This window comes from Schistocerca nitens, chromosome 6 (assembly GCF_023898315.1).
Source record: "Schistocerca nitens isolate TAMUIC-IGC-003100 chromosome 6, iqSchNite1.1, whole genome shotgun sequence".
NCBI lineage: Eukaryota > Metazoa > Arthropoda > Insecta > Orthoptera > Acrididae > Schistocerca > Schistocerca nitens.
Genome location: NC_064619.1, coordinates 243,733,252 through 243,752,423, shown reverse-complemented (window position 1 = coordinate 243,752,423; position 19,172 = coordinate 243,733,252). Strand labels below are relative to the sequence as shown.

Genomic DNA, 19,172 nt, shown 5'->3' with positions numbered 1-19,172 from the left:
CAGAGCGGCACCGGCGCAGCCATCAGCAGATGGCGATGGCAGAACCGGCAGTGTACAATTCGTAACCGGGCCAAAACGACCTCCTCCTGCCGAGAAGGGCGTGAAGAGGTTTCAAGGCTCCAAGCTTGTTGTCCGTAAGGGCAGCCCAACCGGCATGCCACAGCGATAAAATGCGCTGACAAATGACCCTGCTACAATCTGATGAAGGGACACAACAAGAAGCTGTCCAAGGCTGGAGGACCGCAGCCTTGGCCGCGGCATCCGCAGCTTTGTTCCCAGGGATACCGACATGGCCAGGAACCCACATAAAGGTAACAGGAGAACAGTCGTCCACCATCTGCTAAAGAGAGCGTTGGATCCGGTGCACGAAAGGGTGAACCGGATACGGATCACTGGGGCTCTGGATGGCGCTCAAGGAATCAGAGCAGATGACATAAGCAGAATGTCGGTGGTGGCAGATGTAAAGAACAGCCTGGTAGAGGGCAAATAGCTCAGCTGTGAAGACCGAACAATGGCCATGGAGCCGGTATTTGAAACTGTGTGCCCCGACAATAAAAGAACACCCGATACCGTCACTGGTCTTAGAGCCATCTGTATAAATAAAGGTCATATTAATGAACTTCGAACAAAGTTCGACAAAACGGGAGCGGTATACCGAACCGGGGGTAACCTCCTTTGGGAGCGAGCTGAGGTCAAGGTGAACGTGAACCTGAGCCTGGAGCCCAGGTGGCGTTTGGCTCTTGCCCACTCGAAAGGTTGCAGGCAGTGAAAAATCAAGGTGCTGAAGGAGGTGATGAAAGCGGACTCCAGGGGGTAGCAGGGCAGAGACATACATCCCGTATCGATGGTCGAGAGAGTCGTCAAAAAAGGAACGATAAGACGGGTGGTCGGGCATTGACAACAGCCGGCAGGCATAACGACAAAGCAGTGTATCGCGCTGGTAGGTTAGAGGCAATTCACCGGCTTCGGCATGAAAACTCTCGACAGGACTAGTATAAAACGCTCCGATCGCAAGACGTAAACACCGATGTTGAATGGAGTTAAGGCGGCGTAAGATGGACGCCGTGCAGAGGGGTATACAAAGCTCCCATAATGCAGCTTGGAGCGGACGATCGATCGATATAGGCGAAGTAGGATGGTTCGATCTGCTCCCCACGACATAACACTGAGGACATTTAGAGAACGGGTACAACAGGCAGCCAAATATGACACATGTGGAGACCAGCTAAGTTTCCTGTCAAATGTAAGACCTAAAAATTTTGTTGTCTCCACGAATGGGAGAGCAACGGGACAGAGTCGTAAGGACGGTGGGAGAAACTCTTTGTAGCGCCAGAAGTTAATACAGACCGTCTTCTCGGCAGAAAAACGGAAGCCATTGGCAACACTCCAGGAGTAAAGACGGTCAAGACAACGCTGAAGACAGCGCTCCAGGAAACATGTATGCTGCGCGCTGCAATAGATGGTAAAATCGTCCACGAAAAGGGAGACTGATACATTGGCTGGGAGGCAAACCATTATTGACTGATCGCTATGGCGAAGAGAGTGACGCTCAAAACTGAGCCCTGTGGCACCCCATTCTCCTGGCGGAAGGCGTCGGACAGGTCAGAACCCACATGTATCCCCAACTGTCGATCCATTAAAAAGGCACAAATAAAAAGAGGGAGGCGACTGCGAAAGCCCCATGTATGCATGGTGCGGAGAATGCCCGCCCTCCAACAGGTGTCGTAAGCCTTCTCCAAGTCAAAGAACACAGCCGCGGTCGGGCGCTTCCGCAAGAAGTTATTCATAATGAAGGTCGACAAGGTAACCAGATGGTCAACAGCAGAGCGGTGCCTACGAAATTCACATTGTACACTGGTAAGTAGGCGTCGAGATTCGAGCAGCCAAACCAAACGAGAGTTAACCATTCGCTCCATCACCTTAGAGACACAGCTGGTAAGCGAGATGGGTCAATAACTAGAAGGCAAGTGCTCGTCCTTCCCCGGCTTAAGAATCGGGACAAAAATAGCCTCGCGCCAGCATGTGGGAACATGACCCTCAATCCAGATGCGACTGTAAGTACGAAGAAGAAAACCTTTACCCGCAGGAGAAAGTTTCTTCAGCATCTGAATATGACTAGAATAAGGCCCTGGAGTGGAGGACCGTGACCGGGCAAGTGCATTTTCGAGTTCCCGCATAGTGAATGGGGCATTATAACTTTCACGATTCGAGGAGCGGAAGTTAGGTGGCCTAGCCTCCTCTGCCTGTTTTCAGGGGAGGAAGACAGGGTGGTAATGAGCGGAGCTCAAAACCTCTGCGAAAAAGCGGCCCAAGGCATTGGAGACATCCTCAGGGGCCACAAGGACGTCATTCGCGACCTGCTAGCCAGAAACTGGTGAGTGGACCTTAGTGCCAGATAGCCGGCACAGGCTACCCCAGACAACAGAAGGAGGAGTAAAACTGTTGAAGGTGCTTGTGAAAGCAGCCCAGCTGGCTTTCTTGCTTTCTTTAATAACACGACGACACTGCGCACGTAATCATTTATAATTGATACAATTCGCCACCATAGGGTGGCGTTTAAAGGTGCGTAAAGCATGTCGACGAGCACGTAAAGCGTCTCTACATGCTGCGGTCCACCAGGGGACCGGTACACGACGTGGAGAAGAAGTAGTGTGAGGGATGGAATATTCAGCAGCAGTTAGAAAGACTTCCATGAGGTGTGCGACCTGACTATCACAGCTTGCGAAGGTTTGATCCTGAAAGGTCGCCCTGGAAGAGAAGAGCCCCCAGTCTGCTTTGGAGACGTTCCAACTAGTTGAGCACGGAGAGGGGGTGTGATGCAGGAGATTGATAACACACGGGAAGTGGTCGCTCGAATACGTATCAGAAAGTGCACACCACTCAAACCAGTGTGCAAGTTGGGTAGTACATATACAGAGGTCTAAATGGGAATAGGTGTGAGATGTGTCCGAAAGAAAAGTAGGGGCGCCAGTATTGAGGCAGACAAGATTGAGTTGGTTGAAAAGGTCTGCTAACAGGGAGCCCCTCAAGCAGGATGCTGGAGAGCCCCAAAAGGGATGGTGGTCATAGAAGTCTTCAGTTAACAAAAATGGTGCAGGTAGCTGAGCAATAATTTGCATCATGTCTGCCCTGTTAACGGGAGATGACGATGGAGTGTAAACGGTACAAATGGAAAATGTAAAAGTGGGGAGAGTAATTTGGACGGCAACTGCCTGCAGGTCGGTGTGCAATGTGATGGGATCGTAGTAAATATCATCCCAGACCAGCAACGTAACCCCTCTATGAGCCGGAATACCTGCCACAGGGGGTAGGTCAAAACGCACAGAGGCATAGTGTGCCAAGTCAATTTGATCGCATGGGCGTAGCTTCGTTTCCTGGAGGGCTACGACGAGCGGGCAGTGCAAGCGTAGCAGCAACTTTAAGTCCTCTCGGTTGGAGTGAATGCCGCGAATATTCCAATGAAGAAGTGCCATCAGGAGAAGAAAAAGAAAAAGGAGAAGCAAGAAGGGGTCACCTCGAAGGCCGCTGAGGGCCTGGCTTCGAGCGAGCACTGCCGCCGCTATCAGTAGGCGGACAGTCATCGTCCATTGGTTCTATAGGTCCATCGACCATCTTGTTAAGATGGCCGGGAGGGGGAGCTTTCTCCGCTGGTGAACGGCCAGATGTTCGGCTACCAGCGGTGCGGCCAGGCGAAACAGATGACGGCCTGGGGCGGCAACCGCTGGGTGGCGCAGGAGAAGAAACGCGCCTGTATACATTGTTCTTTCTTGTAGATGGGATAGTTGCGGGAGGACGCAGCATGGTCACCCTGACAGTTCACACAACGAGGAGACGGAGGTGGGCAGTCACCCTCATGTGCATCCCTGCCACAAGTGATATATTTAGCCGCATTAGAACAAGACTGGCGAGTGTGATTAAAACGCTGACACTGGTAGCAGCGCGTAGGTGTCGGGACATAGGGGCGAACAGAAATAAACTCGTAGCCCACTGTTCGTAACGGCAGCTGAACACTATCAAAGCTCAAGAAAAGTGCCCGGGTCGGTACAAGGTCATTGTTGACCTTTTTTATGACCCTATGGACAGCCATCACGCCCTGCTCAGCGAGGAAAGACTGAATCTCATCATCAGTCAATCCGTCGAGTGATCTAGTATATACCACACCACGCGACGAATTCAAAGTGCGGTGAGCCTCCACCCGGACAGGGAACGTGTACAGGAGTGTGGCCCGAAGCAGTTTTTGTGCCTGAAAGGCGCTCTCAGTTTCCAGTAAAAAGGTACCGTTACGCATCCTGGTACAACACTTGACAGATCTACGCCCTTCTGGATAACGAAAGGGTTGACAGATGAAAAATCCTTTCCGTCCACAGATCGAGAAACTACGAGGAACTTTGGGACAGGCAGTAGTACTTTTGTCACTGGTGTCTGGTCAAGTTTCCGTTTTTGGGCAGAAGTCGAGAGAGAAGAAGAAGAAGAGAAATCCATTGTGGAGGAATCCCCATGATTGCCAGCGTCTCCAATGGCGCGCTCCTTCCTTGTGGGGACCCTCTCGGAGGGCACTCCCGCCTTAGGTGAATGTTTACACCTCAGGTCACACCTCTCGAGAAACGGACGGAGGGACCAATCAGCATGGTCGGAAGGTGTCAGCTCAGGCAATCACCCCTCCCCGGTCCTGGCCTTTACCAGGGGGTACGTGCGTGCCTTACTTGTCTATCCAGGGTGGGGAATTACGCGTTACCCCGTCACCGGCTACACGTGCGAATGCGTGGGTTGGCCTTCAGGCACGCACAGGGAGGAAAGAACAAGAGGAAAAAAGAAGGGAGATAGGGAGAGAAAGGACAGACTGTATCAAACGCAGAGGCGGAGACCAGATGGTGGAAAAGAAGGCAAGGGGAAGAAGGCAAGGGGAAAAGTAAGGAAGACAGTGAGAGGGAGAAGGACAAAGAAAGGAACCAAACAAAGGAAGGAAGAAACAAGAATAAGTGAAAAACCAAAATGACCACAAATAGAAGTCGTGGAACCATCCGTCTCCGGACGCAGGCGCAATCTACCCCCTTGAGGGAGAGGGACTCCTTTTAGTCCCTTCTTACGACAGGCAGGAATACCTTGGGCCTATTCTAACCCCCGGACCCGCAGGGGGGGGGGGGGGGGCTCTACAGAGAGTTGACATGTTGCCCTTGGCCTGGTCGATCACCAGACCTTTCTGCAATCGAGCACACGTGGGATATCATCAAATGACAATTCCAATGTCTTCCACAACCGGCATTAACCGTACCTGTACTGACTGGCCAAGGGCAACAGCTATGGAACTCCATCCTACGAACTGACATCTGGCACCTGTACAACAAAATGCACGCACATTTGCATGTTTGCGTACAACATTCTGGTGGTTGCATGTTATTAATGTACCAGCATTTCACATTCGCAATTACTTATCTCATGTTTACCTGTGATCTTGCAAATGTTAATTACTCAAAAAATGTTACTGAGACAAATATATACCTGTAATTTCATTACTCTACATTAATTAATAGCTGTTTAAGATATCTTGAGGAAGACTAGGCAGAAAGCATAATATTTGTGTACTCAGAAAATGCATTTGACATAGACTGGGAAAAAAGGTTTCTGGGCAAACTGAATCAGGTATCAAATAATTTGTGAAAGTTGTGTAAGAAATAAGAGGAGTATTAAGAGTGTCATGGATGTGAGACAATAAAGCTGTTTATTATCAAATTAGTTCAAAACACATTTTAAAGAAGTAGTAAACAACTGTATTCAGTATAAAGAATATGTAACAACAGCTTAAATAGAGGGCTGAAGTTGTAAAATTTTTCAATTATATGACGACACTGTATGGCTAAGTTTAACAGAGTAAACTCAAAGGTACGGGGTTTAGTCCTTGTCAGCCATGGATTTTTCCTTGTAATTTTGCAATTTCTTCCACATCTGGCAATGCAATGATTTATTACTGTGAAAATTGTCAAGCTGTACCATGGTTAGAAGTCAATATTAAGCTGTAAGGAACGTGGTCTCGCGGTAGCGTTCTCGCTTCCTGTGCAAGGGGTCCCGGGTTCGATTCCCGGCAGAGTCAGGGATTTTCCCTGCCTCGAGATGACTGGGTGTTGTGTTATCATCATCATCATCATCATCATCATCATCACATCATCATCATCCATCCTCATTACAGTCTGAGGAAGGCAATGGCAAACCACCTCTGCTAGGACTTTGCCTAGTCAGTGGTGTAGGTCTCCCGCATCATCCCCTACACTCCTCTGAGTATGGGACCTCATCATCAGTAAAAGTGTAGAAGAGAGACAGAAACTTTGTGATGACAATAGTAGGAAGGTGGAGGCTTCTGAAAAACAGTGTAAAGATGAAGTCATGCCTTCTGAGAAATTTTGTGCTGAGAACTAAATTGATCACATTAAAAATGGTTCAGAAACTAAGGTACAAATCAAGTGTGCAGTAGTTGTAGAGGAAAAACCTGTAAAAGTAAACGAAAATGTAGATTCAAAATTGGCTAAAATAAGAGAAAAAGGTGGAACAGGTACAAAATCTGAAGCACAGAGAAAGTGACAGTGTGTTTGATAATCATTTTGATAAGCAGGGTGATAGTTTTTAAAGGGAAAGACTAATGAGGATTTGTTGTAAAAAATTCACATGGTAAGCAAAATGGAAGTGTGTCACCCTGTAATAACAGCAAGTGTACAAGGCACAGATGATAAGTGTTTATTGGACAGTGGTGGTGATTTGAATAACATTTCAGAGGCATTTTTTGAATCTATTAATAACACAGAGGTTATAGTGGTGATGCCTGTTTCTGGAATAAAAATTATTGGTGCTGCTGGTAAGCTATCAAAGAGTGTGAAACAAAAGATACTATTAACTGTGGAATTGGCAGGACAGCTGTTGGAATGCAATTTGTTGGTGATTCAAAATCTCAGCATTGATTTGATATTTGAGACTTATTTTCATGTGCAAATATCGAGCAGGGGGTTCAACATTCTGTGTTGGATTCATTATGTGGCGATAACACTTACCCCAGCTGTCTGTCTCATTTTTCATGTTTCCTGAGGCACTCAAACTCTTCTCCTATCCTGTCTGTAGTTCATAAGTAAATCAGAACCATTCTATCTTTGACTTTCAGGTAAGTTTGTGCAGCAGGATTATTTAGTATAGAAAAGTGTTAGAAAAAGTTTCTCCAGTGTATCAGAAGTAGGATTGGATTGGATGGTTTGGGGGAAGAGACCAAACAGCAACGTCATCGTTCTCTTCGGATTAGGGAAGGACGGGGAAGGAAGTCAGCCGTACCCATTCAAAGAAACCATCCCAGCATTTGCCTGGAGCGATTTAGGGAAATCACGGAAAACCTAAATCGGGATGGGCGGACGAGGGAAATCTGAAGTAATCAGCTCATTTGTGAAATTAGTGTGATTTGGTGCAGCAACAGAGGCAATATGCAATATAAACCATCTCGGATACAACATCTTAACATTAATTGTGGTAAAATAGAAGTGTTCATGTTTAGTGGAATCAGTACACTGAGAACTATTTACTTATAGAAGTGTGTCATGGTACAACCTTGCCTAATAAGCAAGTTTTGTATGGCCTTTAGGCCAGAATCTCAAGCAATGCGATGGAGTACAGTGAAATAATAGGTTTTCTAAGTGATAATTTTGTCTGATGAGTAATGAGACTTAAGTTTGCCTTAGCATAAGGATCTGTTTTGCATTAGATAAGCACTGCAGGTATTTATTTATTAGGTAATGAAACAATAATGAAAGAATAAAAAATGAATAATGTTACTGTCTCTGCAGTAGGGATATTTTTTGAGAACACACTCCATTAGTTAACTAAGTGAGAAATGTAAGTGAAATTATGGTGCAGACAAACATGATTAGTGCAAAAGATAACTGTATGCAAACAAATGTGGTGTAACTGTAATGATGATCTAATTGTGAACTAGGCAAGACTGGATACTGGGTATATTGTGCGATTCATGACACTGCAGCTGGGAATAAGAGTTTAACAGAAACAGCAATGCTTTTGCGAGGTACAAATAATATAATTCTGCATCATTCGACCTTTATGATATCTGAAAACTTTTTGTGTTCTAAGGAACTATGAACTTAAAGTGGTAATACTGGAACAAAGAACAATAATTTTGCTGATTAACTGATAACTGTGGTGCTAAGGCTGCTGTGTATATTCTGACAGGTAACTATTTGGTAACATTTTGTGAGGATTTAATTTTCTGATTGAATGAGAGTAGTGCTCAGAGTTGAATAGATAAGTGGGGCTATGATTTGGTACACATTTCATCCCCTTAATTTTGATCTGAGTAGCAATTAAGTTACGTAATGGTGACTTGGTGTTGAAACACTTTTTTTCATAACGTAGTGATTAGTAAATCTATGCTACTGCACATCTTGAGTTTTTGCTATTTTGAAAAAAAAAGGGGGGGGGGGGAAAGAGACCCAAATCTTTTAAGTTTAACCAGTTTCACACTGTTATGACTTAAAGTAATGTTTTTTAGTGTAATGTGCACTTGATTAAAAATTTCTTCTAGTCCACACCTTTTGTACTATAGTCAATATTAGTGCTAATTATTGTAATATCATGGAAACTATGTAATGTATTTATTTATGATGTAATGACTATCATCTGCCATTAGTGTTAAACAATTTTTTTGTTGGACTTAGTTAGAAGTAAAAGTAAATGTACTAAAGTAGGGTATTTTGTCTAATTTTTTCCATGTACTGTGGCGGAGAAGAGCCAAGCCCAAGGAGACTGATCATAGTTCACTTCCTTGCTAATTGCCACTCGGACCTGTTGAGGCATGGACAATTTGGTGAGCAAGTGTGTAAAAGCTCATTAAAAGTGTGAAAGTGTTTGTGAAAAATACTAAACATGAGGAAATGAAATTTTCTGTCTCTTGCAACCCATTAGTATTTATTTTGTTTAGCAAGACAGGACTTGTACAAAGTGATATGTATTTTAAAATGTAATCTCTGCTTAACAAAAAACGACATCACTTATGATGAAGATGCATAATTTTTGTTAAAAGTATAACGTGTGGATATTTTGTGATATTGTAGAACAATACACTGTGTGTAATTATTTTGTATGGGGATTTTTGTATGGCCAGTTCACGTAACTATAAAGTTTTAAAGAATATATTACCAGATCTAATTTTGTGGTTAGTTTTATGTATGTAATTGATTTTCTAATCTATTTTGACTATTCCTAGTTAGTATCTTCCACTATAGGGGGAAATCAGTAATTATTTCATAACTTAAATTCTCTTGTTGACATAAATAAATATAAATTTTGCACTAATTATAAGCATTTGGAAGACGAACTGCTAGTAATCTTAAAGTATTTATTTGGCTCTATTTGAAAACATGTTAGCAAATAATTCAGTTTAACCCTCATAGTAGAAGAAACTGTTAAAAAGAACCAATTTTTCGAAGTGGTCAGTTAATTTAATGAGTTAAGTTTTAACCGTAATTTCTGAAAATTAAACTTCAAACAATGTGTAGTTTCAGCACCTATTATTGCGAGGATATATAAGGGGCCAATTTTTGGTCACAAGACAGTCAGTCCATTGACGAATTTCAGATAAGGAACCTATGTTGGTTAGACAATGCATCAACTTAACAGTGAAATAAGTGTTACAACAATAGGCTGTGTGTGAAAGTCTGTAAGTTTAACACTGTTTTCTTAATGTCTCCTACTTTTATCTGTAGTTTTCATTTTTTATGCAGAAGTCGTTAATGAGGAGATATTGAATATTACATCTTTTTTGCAAGAGACTTTGGGAGTTTAATGCATAAGTATCTTTCCTTTGGGTAATGTCAGCTTGGATGAGACTGCAGCCTTTGCTCTTTTACAATTGCCTTTCCATTTACAACTATTAGTACTGCGTCAGATGAAATAGTTTACACTGTGGAGTGACACCTTACACAGGCCAGGCTGTATGCATCTAACTGTACGTAAATATTTGGAAAGGGTCAGTGTATTGTGCTAAACTAAATTTTGTTATCGTTATGTTTACATATGTATATATTTTAACTAAGAAATTAATTTTGATGAAGTGTCCTCAGGAAAGGTCAACAGCCCACTGAGAGGGCCACGAGAATGGACCTATTATGAGGTAACAGTGCATTTGGGCAGCCTGTGCAGGTGGTTGATTCACATCCTACATGAAATGGATCTCTGAACACTCATAGGTGGACTCTAGTTAGAATAATTAAACAAAATCAAAGGCATTGATTCCTGAGATAAGGAACCAATCAATTATGAAAGTCACATAATTTATCCAGTAGATCACTGTGGCTATGTTTATATACAACCACCTGAGCATTACTTCTGATTTCTTCTCGTTAGTGTGTTCTGGTCCATTTTGACAATTGCTTCATCTTCATTTCTTCAATGAAGCATCACGGACTTCTTATTATAGATTATGCCCCTTTCTGAGCCTTTAACATCTTGATCAGTAATTTGGAGTAGATGATGCAAGTGAATCTCAATAACATTTGCTTTAAGTTCTGTAGATTATATCACATATGGGCTTTACATTCAAAGAGTGAAAGTATCAAGCAACTGAATTTCTGCTAAATTTGATCTTTAACAGACAGATCCTTGGCTTCTCAACATTTAATTAAACACAAACCACTTTTATCTTATCTAACTCCTAGTGATAGATACTTTGGGACTAAGGTTTTTCAAATCTCATTGTGACAACATTTCAATCAGCACTGTAATTTTTCCACTTGAAAGTACATCCCGCTATAAATAAATTTAAAGGTTATGGATACATTGTGCAGAGCATTCTACAGTTTGGTGTTACTTTCCAGTTTCAAAAAGATTAAGTAAACAAAATAATTTTTGTAATTTAGAGATGACTGTGTTTAAAATAAAAGATAGAGGCCCTATGTTATATGTATCTTATTCCCAGTTGTTTATTTCAATGTTAATGTCAATTTAGTGATTACAATATGGAACCTTGCATTTTAGAAGCAGCGGCAACAGCAGCTGCTATTGTCGCTGCTCATCCTTACAAACTTACCTTCAATCGCCAATATACTGCGAAGTTCTCTGTTTAACAGCTCAGATCTTCTTTCTAGATCATCCTCTTTCTCACTGAAAACAAAGCATATATTTCAAATAGTAAAATATTGGAACAAAACTGCTGCTGTACATTGTATTTACTGAATTTAATGTCTCCGCAAAATAAAAAAAGTACATGTTATGCAGATTTCAATCCTATTGCCAGAAACAGTCACTATGATTGAGTGGTTATGTGAAAATAGAAAATTTGTTACTTAAGCCAACATCTATTATCCATCACATCATTTAATAGTTACAATTAATTTATAATTTCCAACAAACAATTCATTACGGCACATTGTACCATTATTCAAAATACACTACCAACTGAAAATATTTTACTTCTGTCAGAGTTGGAATCCTCAGTACATTTAGGAGCTACTTCACGAAAACTCAATGTACATACACTAACAGTATTGAGAACTTGCAACACCAAATTCTGTGATAATGTGAGCTACACCTTTACACATGGCAACAACAGCAGTATTGAAAAGTAACACAAATATGCTTGCACATGAACAAAAGATAAATTGATTGCTACCACAGCAAATGATCTAACACAAATTTAAATCAAACATATCTACATAGTACAGAGCTACCAGTAAATCTATCCGTTTTTGAATGGTGTAGAATGACTGGCCAGTACTTACTTTAAGCAGGCAAAATTTGAATACTGCTGACAGATACATTTAAAAGTGAAACCACTAATCCTAGATTTTTTAACTATTTGAGCATTCTTAAGGGAGGATAGAAGGAAAAGTTGCAGAAGGTTAGAAAGAAGTAGCAATTTACTCAGACACCATCCGTTGTGAGGACGAGGGGGGAAGATGAAAGCTAGGATTAATATTTTTACTTTTAAATTTCTCTATAGGCAACAATACACTTCTTCCTTTTCAGAGTAAGTACGTTCCAACCATTCTGTCTCTTTGCAATTTCTTAGTTTTCATTACCGAATTTGCCTTTCGAAACAGTTTCTTGTAAGTGACAATCTGATGTCGCTTGACACACTCTCTTTCCTTTTTTTTATATTTAGTCTGAGCATTATTTACTATAATTTTTCTCAATGATTTGATACTTAAGACATTCAGACTGTCACTGGCATTGTGCACTATCTAAAGAAAAACTTGTCTTACATGAATATGGATCTTTAGATTATTATCACTCCACAAACATTTAAACTTAAACCGTGTACTTACAGGATATTCAACTGCATTTGTCTCCTTAGCAATGCATTTTTCTTGTTGACTAATGTGAACCATTTAGACATAAGTATTTCTTCTCTTTCCCTGTCATTACCTGCAATTTACATCACATACAGTAACAACTGCAGATAAAAAAGGGAATAACTATTAGTGCAGAGAAGGATGATATGGAGATATTAATTGCAAACATAAATACACAAAAATAAGTTATGAATAAAAGGAACCACTCAGTGAACAGCAGAAGTATTGAGTTGTCGACAGGCACATATGCAAAAGAGAATGAAAACTCTTTAAGGATTTCTTCTGAAAGCTAGCAAAGTTTTCATTCTCTTTTGTGTGTCCGCGCACCTGTTGATAACGCTTCTGCTATTTGGTGAGTGGTCTCTTTTACTCCCAACTTATTTTCACTTTTTCAGGCATTTCCTTATTACATTTATACCATCACTAAATGATACACATTGTATTTCAACATGTATGTATGAAACAAAAAGACTCCCTGGGGACTCCAATCTTTGTAGTTTGTACACGGCAAATAAAGGCTTTAGGAGATTATCTCCTATGGAACATTTTATCAACATATTGGCCTTATCACCAGTACAATGCAGAAGAAGAGAATCAATTATTTCATACAAATTTTGTAGCTCCCAAAACACACAATCATAAGACAATGAGAGATGAGAAATTCAGGAAAGAAAGTGAGAGGAAAACTGATCCATGTCAAAGCAGTTGAACTTCACACAACAGATTCAGAAGACAAAAATAAAATGAAGTATAGAAAGGATACAGATGTTTCAGGTGAACAGAGGAAAATCATAATCAAAATCAAAGGAAAGGTATTGGGTAGATTAAATGAACCAAACAGCGTTTCAAAGAAAAGGTTAGCATGACTAGTAATGAAAATAGTAATTAGTTAATTCCAAACAGTTCATGGATGAGCTGCCAGATTCCAGTGTCCTACAGGCACAATATTTTGGCAAATGACCATGTTGCCATCATCAGGTGTGCTGATGAACTGACTTATGGGGGCTGGCGCCGCACTTTAATCTCCTTCCCTTCTCCCTCCGATTGGCCACTCCACACATGAAGTGGCCGATTAAAGGGAGAGGTGGGAGAGATATAAGCCTGGTGCTGGTCACGCAGTCATTGCCTGAAATATTGTGCCAGTTGCACACTGACATCTGTTAGTTCACAAGTGAACTATTTTGACATGAAGTGCGCTGGGAGAAGCTGAAGAACCACAATTAGTTTACATTCACATTGCAATTTTTTAAAAGGATATACACATGTGACTTATTAATTTCTACCTATTACCTTTTACATGTCACAATAACAGAAATTCTTCTACAGAATAGAATGAATTGTGGAGAAACTTCCTCAGTTTGTTTTCAAATTTTGCTTTTCTGTGTGTCAGACTTTTTTTATCACTGGCTAACTGATCACAAATTTGTTGCAGCATTGTGTACACCTTTTTGTGCTAAGAGCTACCTTAATGTGGAGTAATGGATACCAGTTTTCCTTCTGGTATTGTAAATATGTACATCACTGTTCCTTTTGAAATGTTGTGAACTATTTGCAACAAACTTCACAAGGGAATAAATATACTGTGAAGCAATAGTCAGAATGTCCAACTTCTTAAACAGATGTGCGCAAGACGGTCATGAGTGAGCACCCCCTCTGTTCTTGCAGTATCCTTCTGAACAATGAAGACTTTCTTTTTTACGGTTGAGTTACCCCCCAAAACATTATTCCATTTGGCATTATTGAATGAAAGTTTGTGGAACATGTTGTCTCACTGATTTGTCTCTCCCCAAGATTCGCAATGATCCTAAGTGCAAATGTGGCTGAACTGAGGGTTTTTTTTTTTTTTTTTTTTTTTTTTTAGGAATTCTAGAATGAAGCTTTCTCCAGTTGAAATTCTCATCGATATGGAAACTTAAGAATTTTGAAGTCTCCACTCTATCCAATTTTTCCTCACTTATCATTGGTGTAGTACCCCTGGAGGTGCTGAACTGAATACAATCTGTCTTTTTAAAACTGAGGGTGAGACTATTCACAGAAAACCAGTCAATGGTACTTTTAAGAACATTGTTTACCATTTTTTCTGTTTCGATACATATACTTTGACTGAACACAATACTAGTGTCATCTGCAAAATGAACTAATTCTGGTTAGGGATGGGCTATGATCGCGCTCGAGAAACGCGCGATGCGAAGGCAATTTCTCAAGAATGTCTCAGGTACACTCGAGACGTTTATAGTGCTGTGCTCTCTGAGAAATTGCGCAAACCTTCAGTACATGAAGCACTGAGCCGCAGCGGTCGTACTCGTCGTACGTACGTGCACAGAAAACTTTGAAATTCTACAATTGATATCAACTGTACTACCTCTATTAATGTGTACTGAAGTATTAGTATATGTCTCATAAGACAAAAATCATAGAACTGTTGTTTAAAACAAAGCACAGAATTCGCACGACACACAAGCTTTATTCTTACAAAATAAATTACCTTGTATATTCTGCATGTATGCATGCATGCTTAAATGTAAAAGAGAAGAGCTATAGCCCTTTATATACAGAAACTGCGTACATGTGTTTACTTACTGAAGAAACAAAGGAAACAAAAGTTTTTCAGCAGAAGGCATTTTTACATCCCTTTGTTGCACTGCCCTCGATTTTTGTTTAGAAATATGATTTTATGAACCAAGTGGCCTTTTAGTCTGCTTCTTTGTTTGTTTATAAGTAGTCCTGTTTTGAAAATATTCTTTCACTTAGAACAGAAGTTGCAGTATTGCAAGATATTTTTTTATCACGACAGTTAGACCTGGGTAACTGCTTTCATTTTTTTTCCAGTAGTGTAAAGGATTATCCGTGCCTTGTAGGTACGGTTCTTCCAAATATTGTTGTACCTCCAGGTCTATGGTATCACTAGCGCTTTTCATTAGATTTTTGTTGGAAACCTCTTCACCGAAAGAAGCCCATAAGGAACTACTGGCGTTTTGTACGAAATGGTACTCGTGGCTAGTGTCGTTAGCAGCCGAATGAGTAGATCGTACGCTCTCTACCGCGTTTGTGCACTCTGCAATTAGGCTTGCACCGGCATGTTTCGAATGAATGGGATTCATAAATGGTAACGTTTTGAATCTTGGGTCGAGAACTGTGGCAACGGCATTTACTTTGTTTCTATCAATCCTAGATGTGCAGATGTTGCTGTAGCTCTTGCACTATCGTGGTGGCCCACTTCCCATTGCATACGGTTAGGATTAGCTGTCTGATTATTGGAATAGCTTTCGAAAGAGAGGTATAGTTTTCAGTTGAGATTTCACTTGTTACCATTTCAAATAGTCCCATACAACATTTGCTCAGAATTCGACACTCGTCAGCTGTGAGGTTCTCTACACCTGAATACATAGATGATAAACAGGCTGCAATGAATTCCTTTTGCTCCACTAGACGTTGTAGCATATAAAACGTACTGTTCCATTGGGTTTCGGTTTCCTAAAGCAATTTATGAACAGGTTTTTTCCATTAGATCCTGGGTCTCATGGAGTTTTTCATTAGCATTGCAACTTGTTTTAAAATAGCTAACAAATTTTCTTGCCTTTTCCCGCATTATGCAGAGCTCACTGTTGCTGTTCAAAGAACTTTTCACAACTAAATTGATGGTGTGTGCTAAACAAGGCACATGTTGCATATCTATGTTGCTACTATGAATAAGTTGTACAGCTGCTGTGATTGTGATGCTTACAACTTTGTTTTCAATGTTCCATTTTGAAATCACGTTATATAACGCCTCACTAATATTTAGAACTGTATGCTTTTCCGGGAAACGGAATGTCTCAAGAGCTAAAGCTTTCAGGTACCAATTAGTGTTAATGAAATGACCAGTTACAGCAATATATGCCTCACAATTAAGTGAGGTCCAAATATCGGTCGTTAAAGAAACACAAGTAGAGTCATCCACGGCCAAGTTTACAGCCTCTTTCTGTTTATGGCAATCATCCTCAATCATGAGGCGCAACTTTTTTTCGATTTGGTATCGAGTATTGTGGGTCCACCAGTGAAACAAAACATTGAAAACCAGTGTCCTCAACGATTGAAAGCAGTTGAAAATCCTCTGTTATCATGGCCACTAGTGCTTCATCTAGCTGTTGTTGCCATTTACTTCCCTCTATGAAGAGAAACGTAAGATTTAGATCAGTGTTCCTCCAAGGGGATATGTTATGCTCGACAACTAGTCCAATAAAATTACGTATCGTATCATGCAAAAGCTAGGATAGTATAGGTTTGATTTTGGGGTATGTTGTATGTTATCAGAGTACGATTAAAAAATCAATGTTTTTGAAGCGTGGCGGACAGCTTCGGACGCTATCCTAACTTTTGCATGGAATTCACCTTTTGTACCACACGTACCTGGATATTTTGTCTGCCTCGCACTATTGGAAGAATGAGCCTCTGCACCCACGGACGTCGCTGTTTTATTGCTCGATAAATTGTGCAGTTAAAGATGTCTAATCATGCCCGTTGTCTATTTTGCTACATTACAGAGATTTTTACAACAAATGTTACAAGTAATGCTATCTCCATCCTCTGTAAAGTATTGCCAGCACCATGATGTTCGTTTTCAAGTGTCCATATTGATTTGAATAACAACTTTACTCGAATGAAACCTGAGACATACTAGTTACAAGGGCAGCGAGCATGTTTGTCTAGCGGCGGCATTCAATTCATAAAACAACAGCAATGTGGCATATGTTGTCGCAGCAAACTGCTGTGCAGTGGCACATGCCGCCGAGCCGTCTCTCGTGAGCTTCTCGAGAATTGTTTGAGAACTAGAGGCTCGAGGAATTCTCAGTGCGCTCGAGTCGCCGCACCTCGCCATCCCATCACTGATTCTGGTTGTTTTATGTTAGATGGAAGATCGTTTACATATATGAGAAGCAATAGTGGACCTAAGATTGAGCCTTGGGGAACCCCATATGTGATTGATTCCTCCCCAGTCAGAATTATGTCCCGGACTATATTGGTTGAATTACTAAGTAAAACTTTCTGCATTCTTTTGGTCAGATATGGCATTAACCATTACCAACAATCTCATAACACTCCAGTTTATCTAGGAGTATACTGTGATTCACACAGTCAAATGCCTTAGACAGGTTGCGAAAAATACTGACTGGCATCGTTTTATTATTTAATGGTTGAATGAATGTGTAAATGGCATTCTGAGTAGAGCAACAGAGTATTTTGAATATAACATGTCAAGGAAGTGAGTGTGCTCCTCTTAGAACCTTCTGACAGCATTAAGTATTGCCGTCACAGTCTTTTTTAAAAAAGTGACAGATCGCTTCAAAGGTTCATTTTTTACTGTCCATTGTACATTAAATATCTGGATGTACTGACTGCTTTGAAATCAGGTCCAAATAACAATGAGCAATTATATTTTTAAAATAAAGTATTTGTAAAACTCAAATAACTAGGAAGTCGTGACGGAGTGGAGTTTTCTTCTCTTTTGTTTTAAGAAATTACAGAATATTATTTAAGAGGGGAATAAAGAACTGATAAGTGCTGCATCCAAAGTATGACAGTAGACTTTTTCTGAACTATCTATTGTTACAGAATGGTGTGAGAAGCAGTGATTTGTAAATGTTAGACACAGGGCCACATGGACACAGATCTGGGTGACCTGGTGATTCACATCTATGAGTGCCATACGAAACGAGACCAACAGTGTAGTCTGTGCATGACCTACTGAAATAACGTATGATCCCGTTACAGGTGATCATAGCACCATCAACCTCATTTACTGTTGTAAAGTAGCAACATATTCGAAAAAGACTAAGAAAAGAAATAGATTAGGACAGATACATCACTCCAGATGTGTACGTGCAGGTAACAGCAGGGTATGATACAGCAATGTACACAATTCCAGATAAAGCTGAATGTAAAATGTATTTTATGTATGATGCAAGCACTGTTTCTGATGTTAAATGAGGACCAATACTCTTGTAGGCAAGTCCCGATCACTGCACGATTGTGAGACCCATTGCTCAGAGTGGCAGGTGGTTAGTCAGTTTTAACAGAGAGAAAAGTACATAAGTTATGAGAGGCCTTGGTATCCTATTATCAAAAACATGTAATGATACTGACATGGATTTTTGAGGACTCTCGCATTGTCTTGAATGAAATAACCATATGTACTTTCATTAGTTGTTAGTTTTCTGAACACAGGCTGTAATGTACTGTTCATGTATTCATCAGAAATCATGGACTGATGGAAAAAAATCAATCTCATAATTTGTGATGGACTAATTACATACAAATTCTTGTTTTCACAACATGCAGACACTATGTGTAACTGGTGAGGATTTTCCGCACCCAATGTCAACTGTTCTGTGACTTTATGTAACTGAAGCTATGCTTCATTGAAAAAAGATCAGTTCAAGATCAAACTTGACAGATTTACTCCTACACATACGTACACACTTTGCAAGCCATCATACGGTATTTGGCTGAGAGTGCCTTGTTCCGCTACTAGTCATTCCCTCTATTGTTCCACTGACAGATAGAGCGAGGGAAAAATGACTGCATATATGCCTCCGTATGAGACCTAATTTCTCTTACAATGTATGCTGGCAGCAGTACAATCTTTCTATAGTCATCCCTAAAGCCATTTCTCTAAATTTTCTCTATTACATTTTGCAGAGTGGATAATGGCTTCCCTACTGGGATTCCCATTTGAGCTCACAAAATGTTTTCGTAATACTTGCATGTTGATTGAACCTAACAGTAACAAATATAGCAGCACACCTCTGAACTGCTTCAATGTCTTTCTTTAATCTGACCTAGTCAGGATTCCAAACACTA

The 19,172-nt window shown here is 40.7% G+C and overlaps 1 protein-coding gene across 3 annotated transcripts in view; it reads right to left on the bottom strand.

Annotated features, from left to right (window-relative positions):
- The window catches only part of LOC126263010 (EH domain-binding protein 1), a 206,933-nt gene that overhangs the window by 21,569 nt on the left and 166,192 nt on the right, over positions 1 to 19,172 (bottom strand). For all 3 annotated transcript variants that reach the window (XM_049959974.1, XM_049959975.1, XM_049959976.1), the window contains 2 exons: positions 12,306 to 12,405; positions 11,069 to 11,142 (listed from right to left, as the gene is read on the bottom strand). In XM_049959974.1, the coding sequence (XP_049815931.1) occupies positions 11,069 to 11,142; positions 12,306 to 12,405 (174 nt within the window). The remainder of the gene's footprint in view (positions 1 to 11,068; positions 11,143 to 12,305; positions 12,406 to 19,172) is intronic.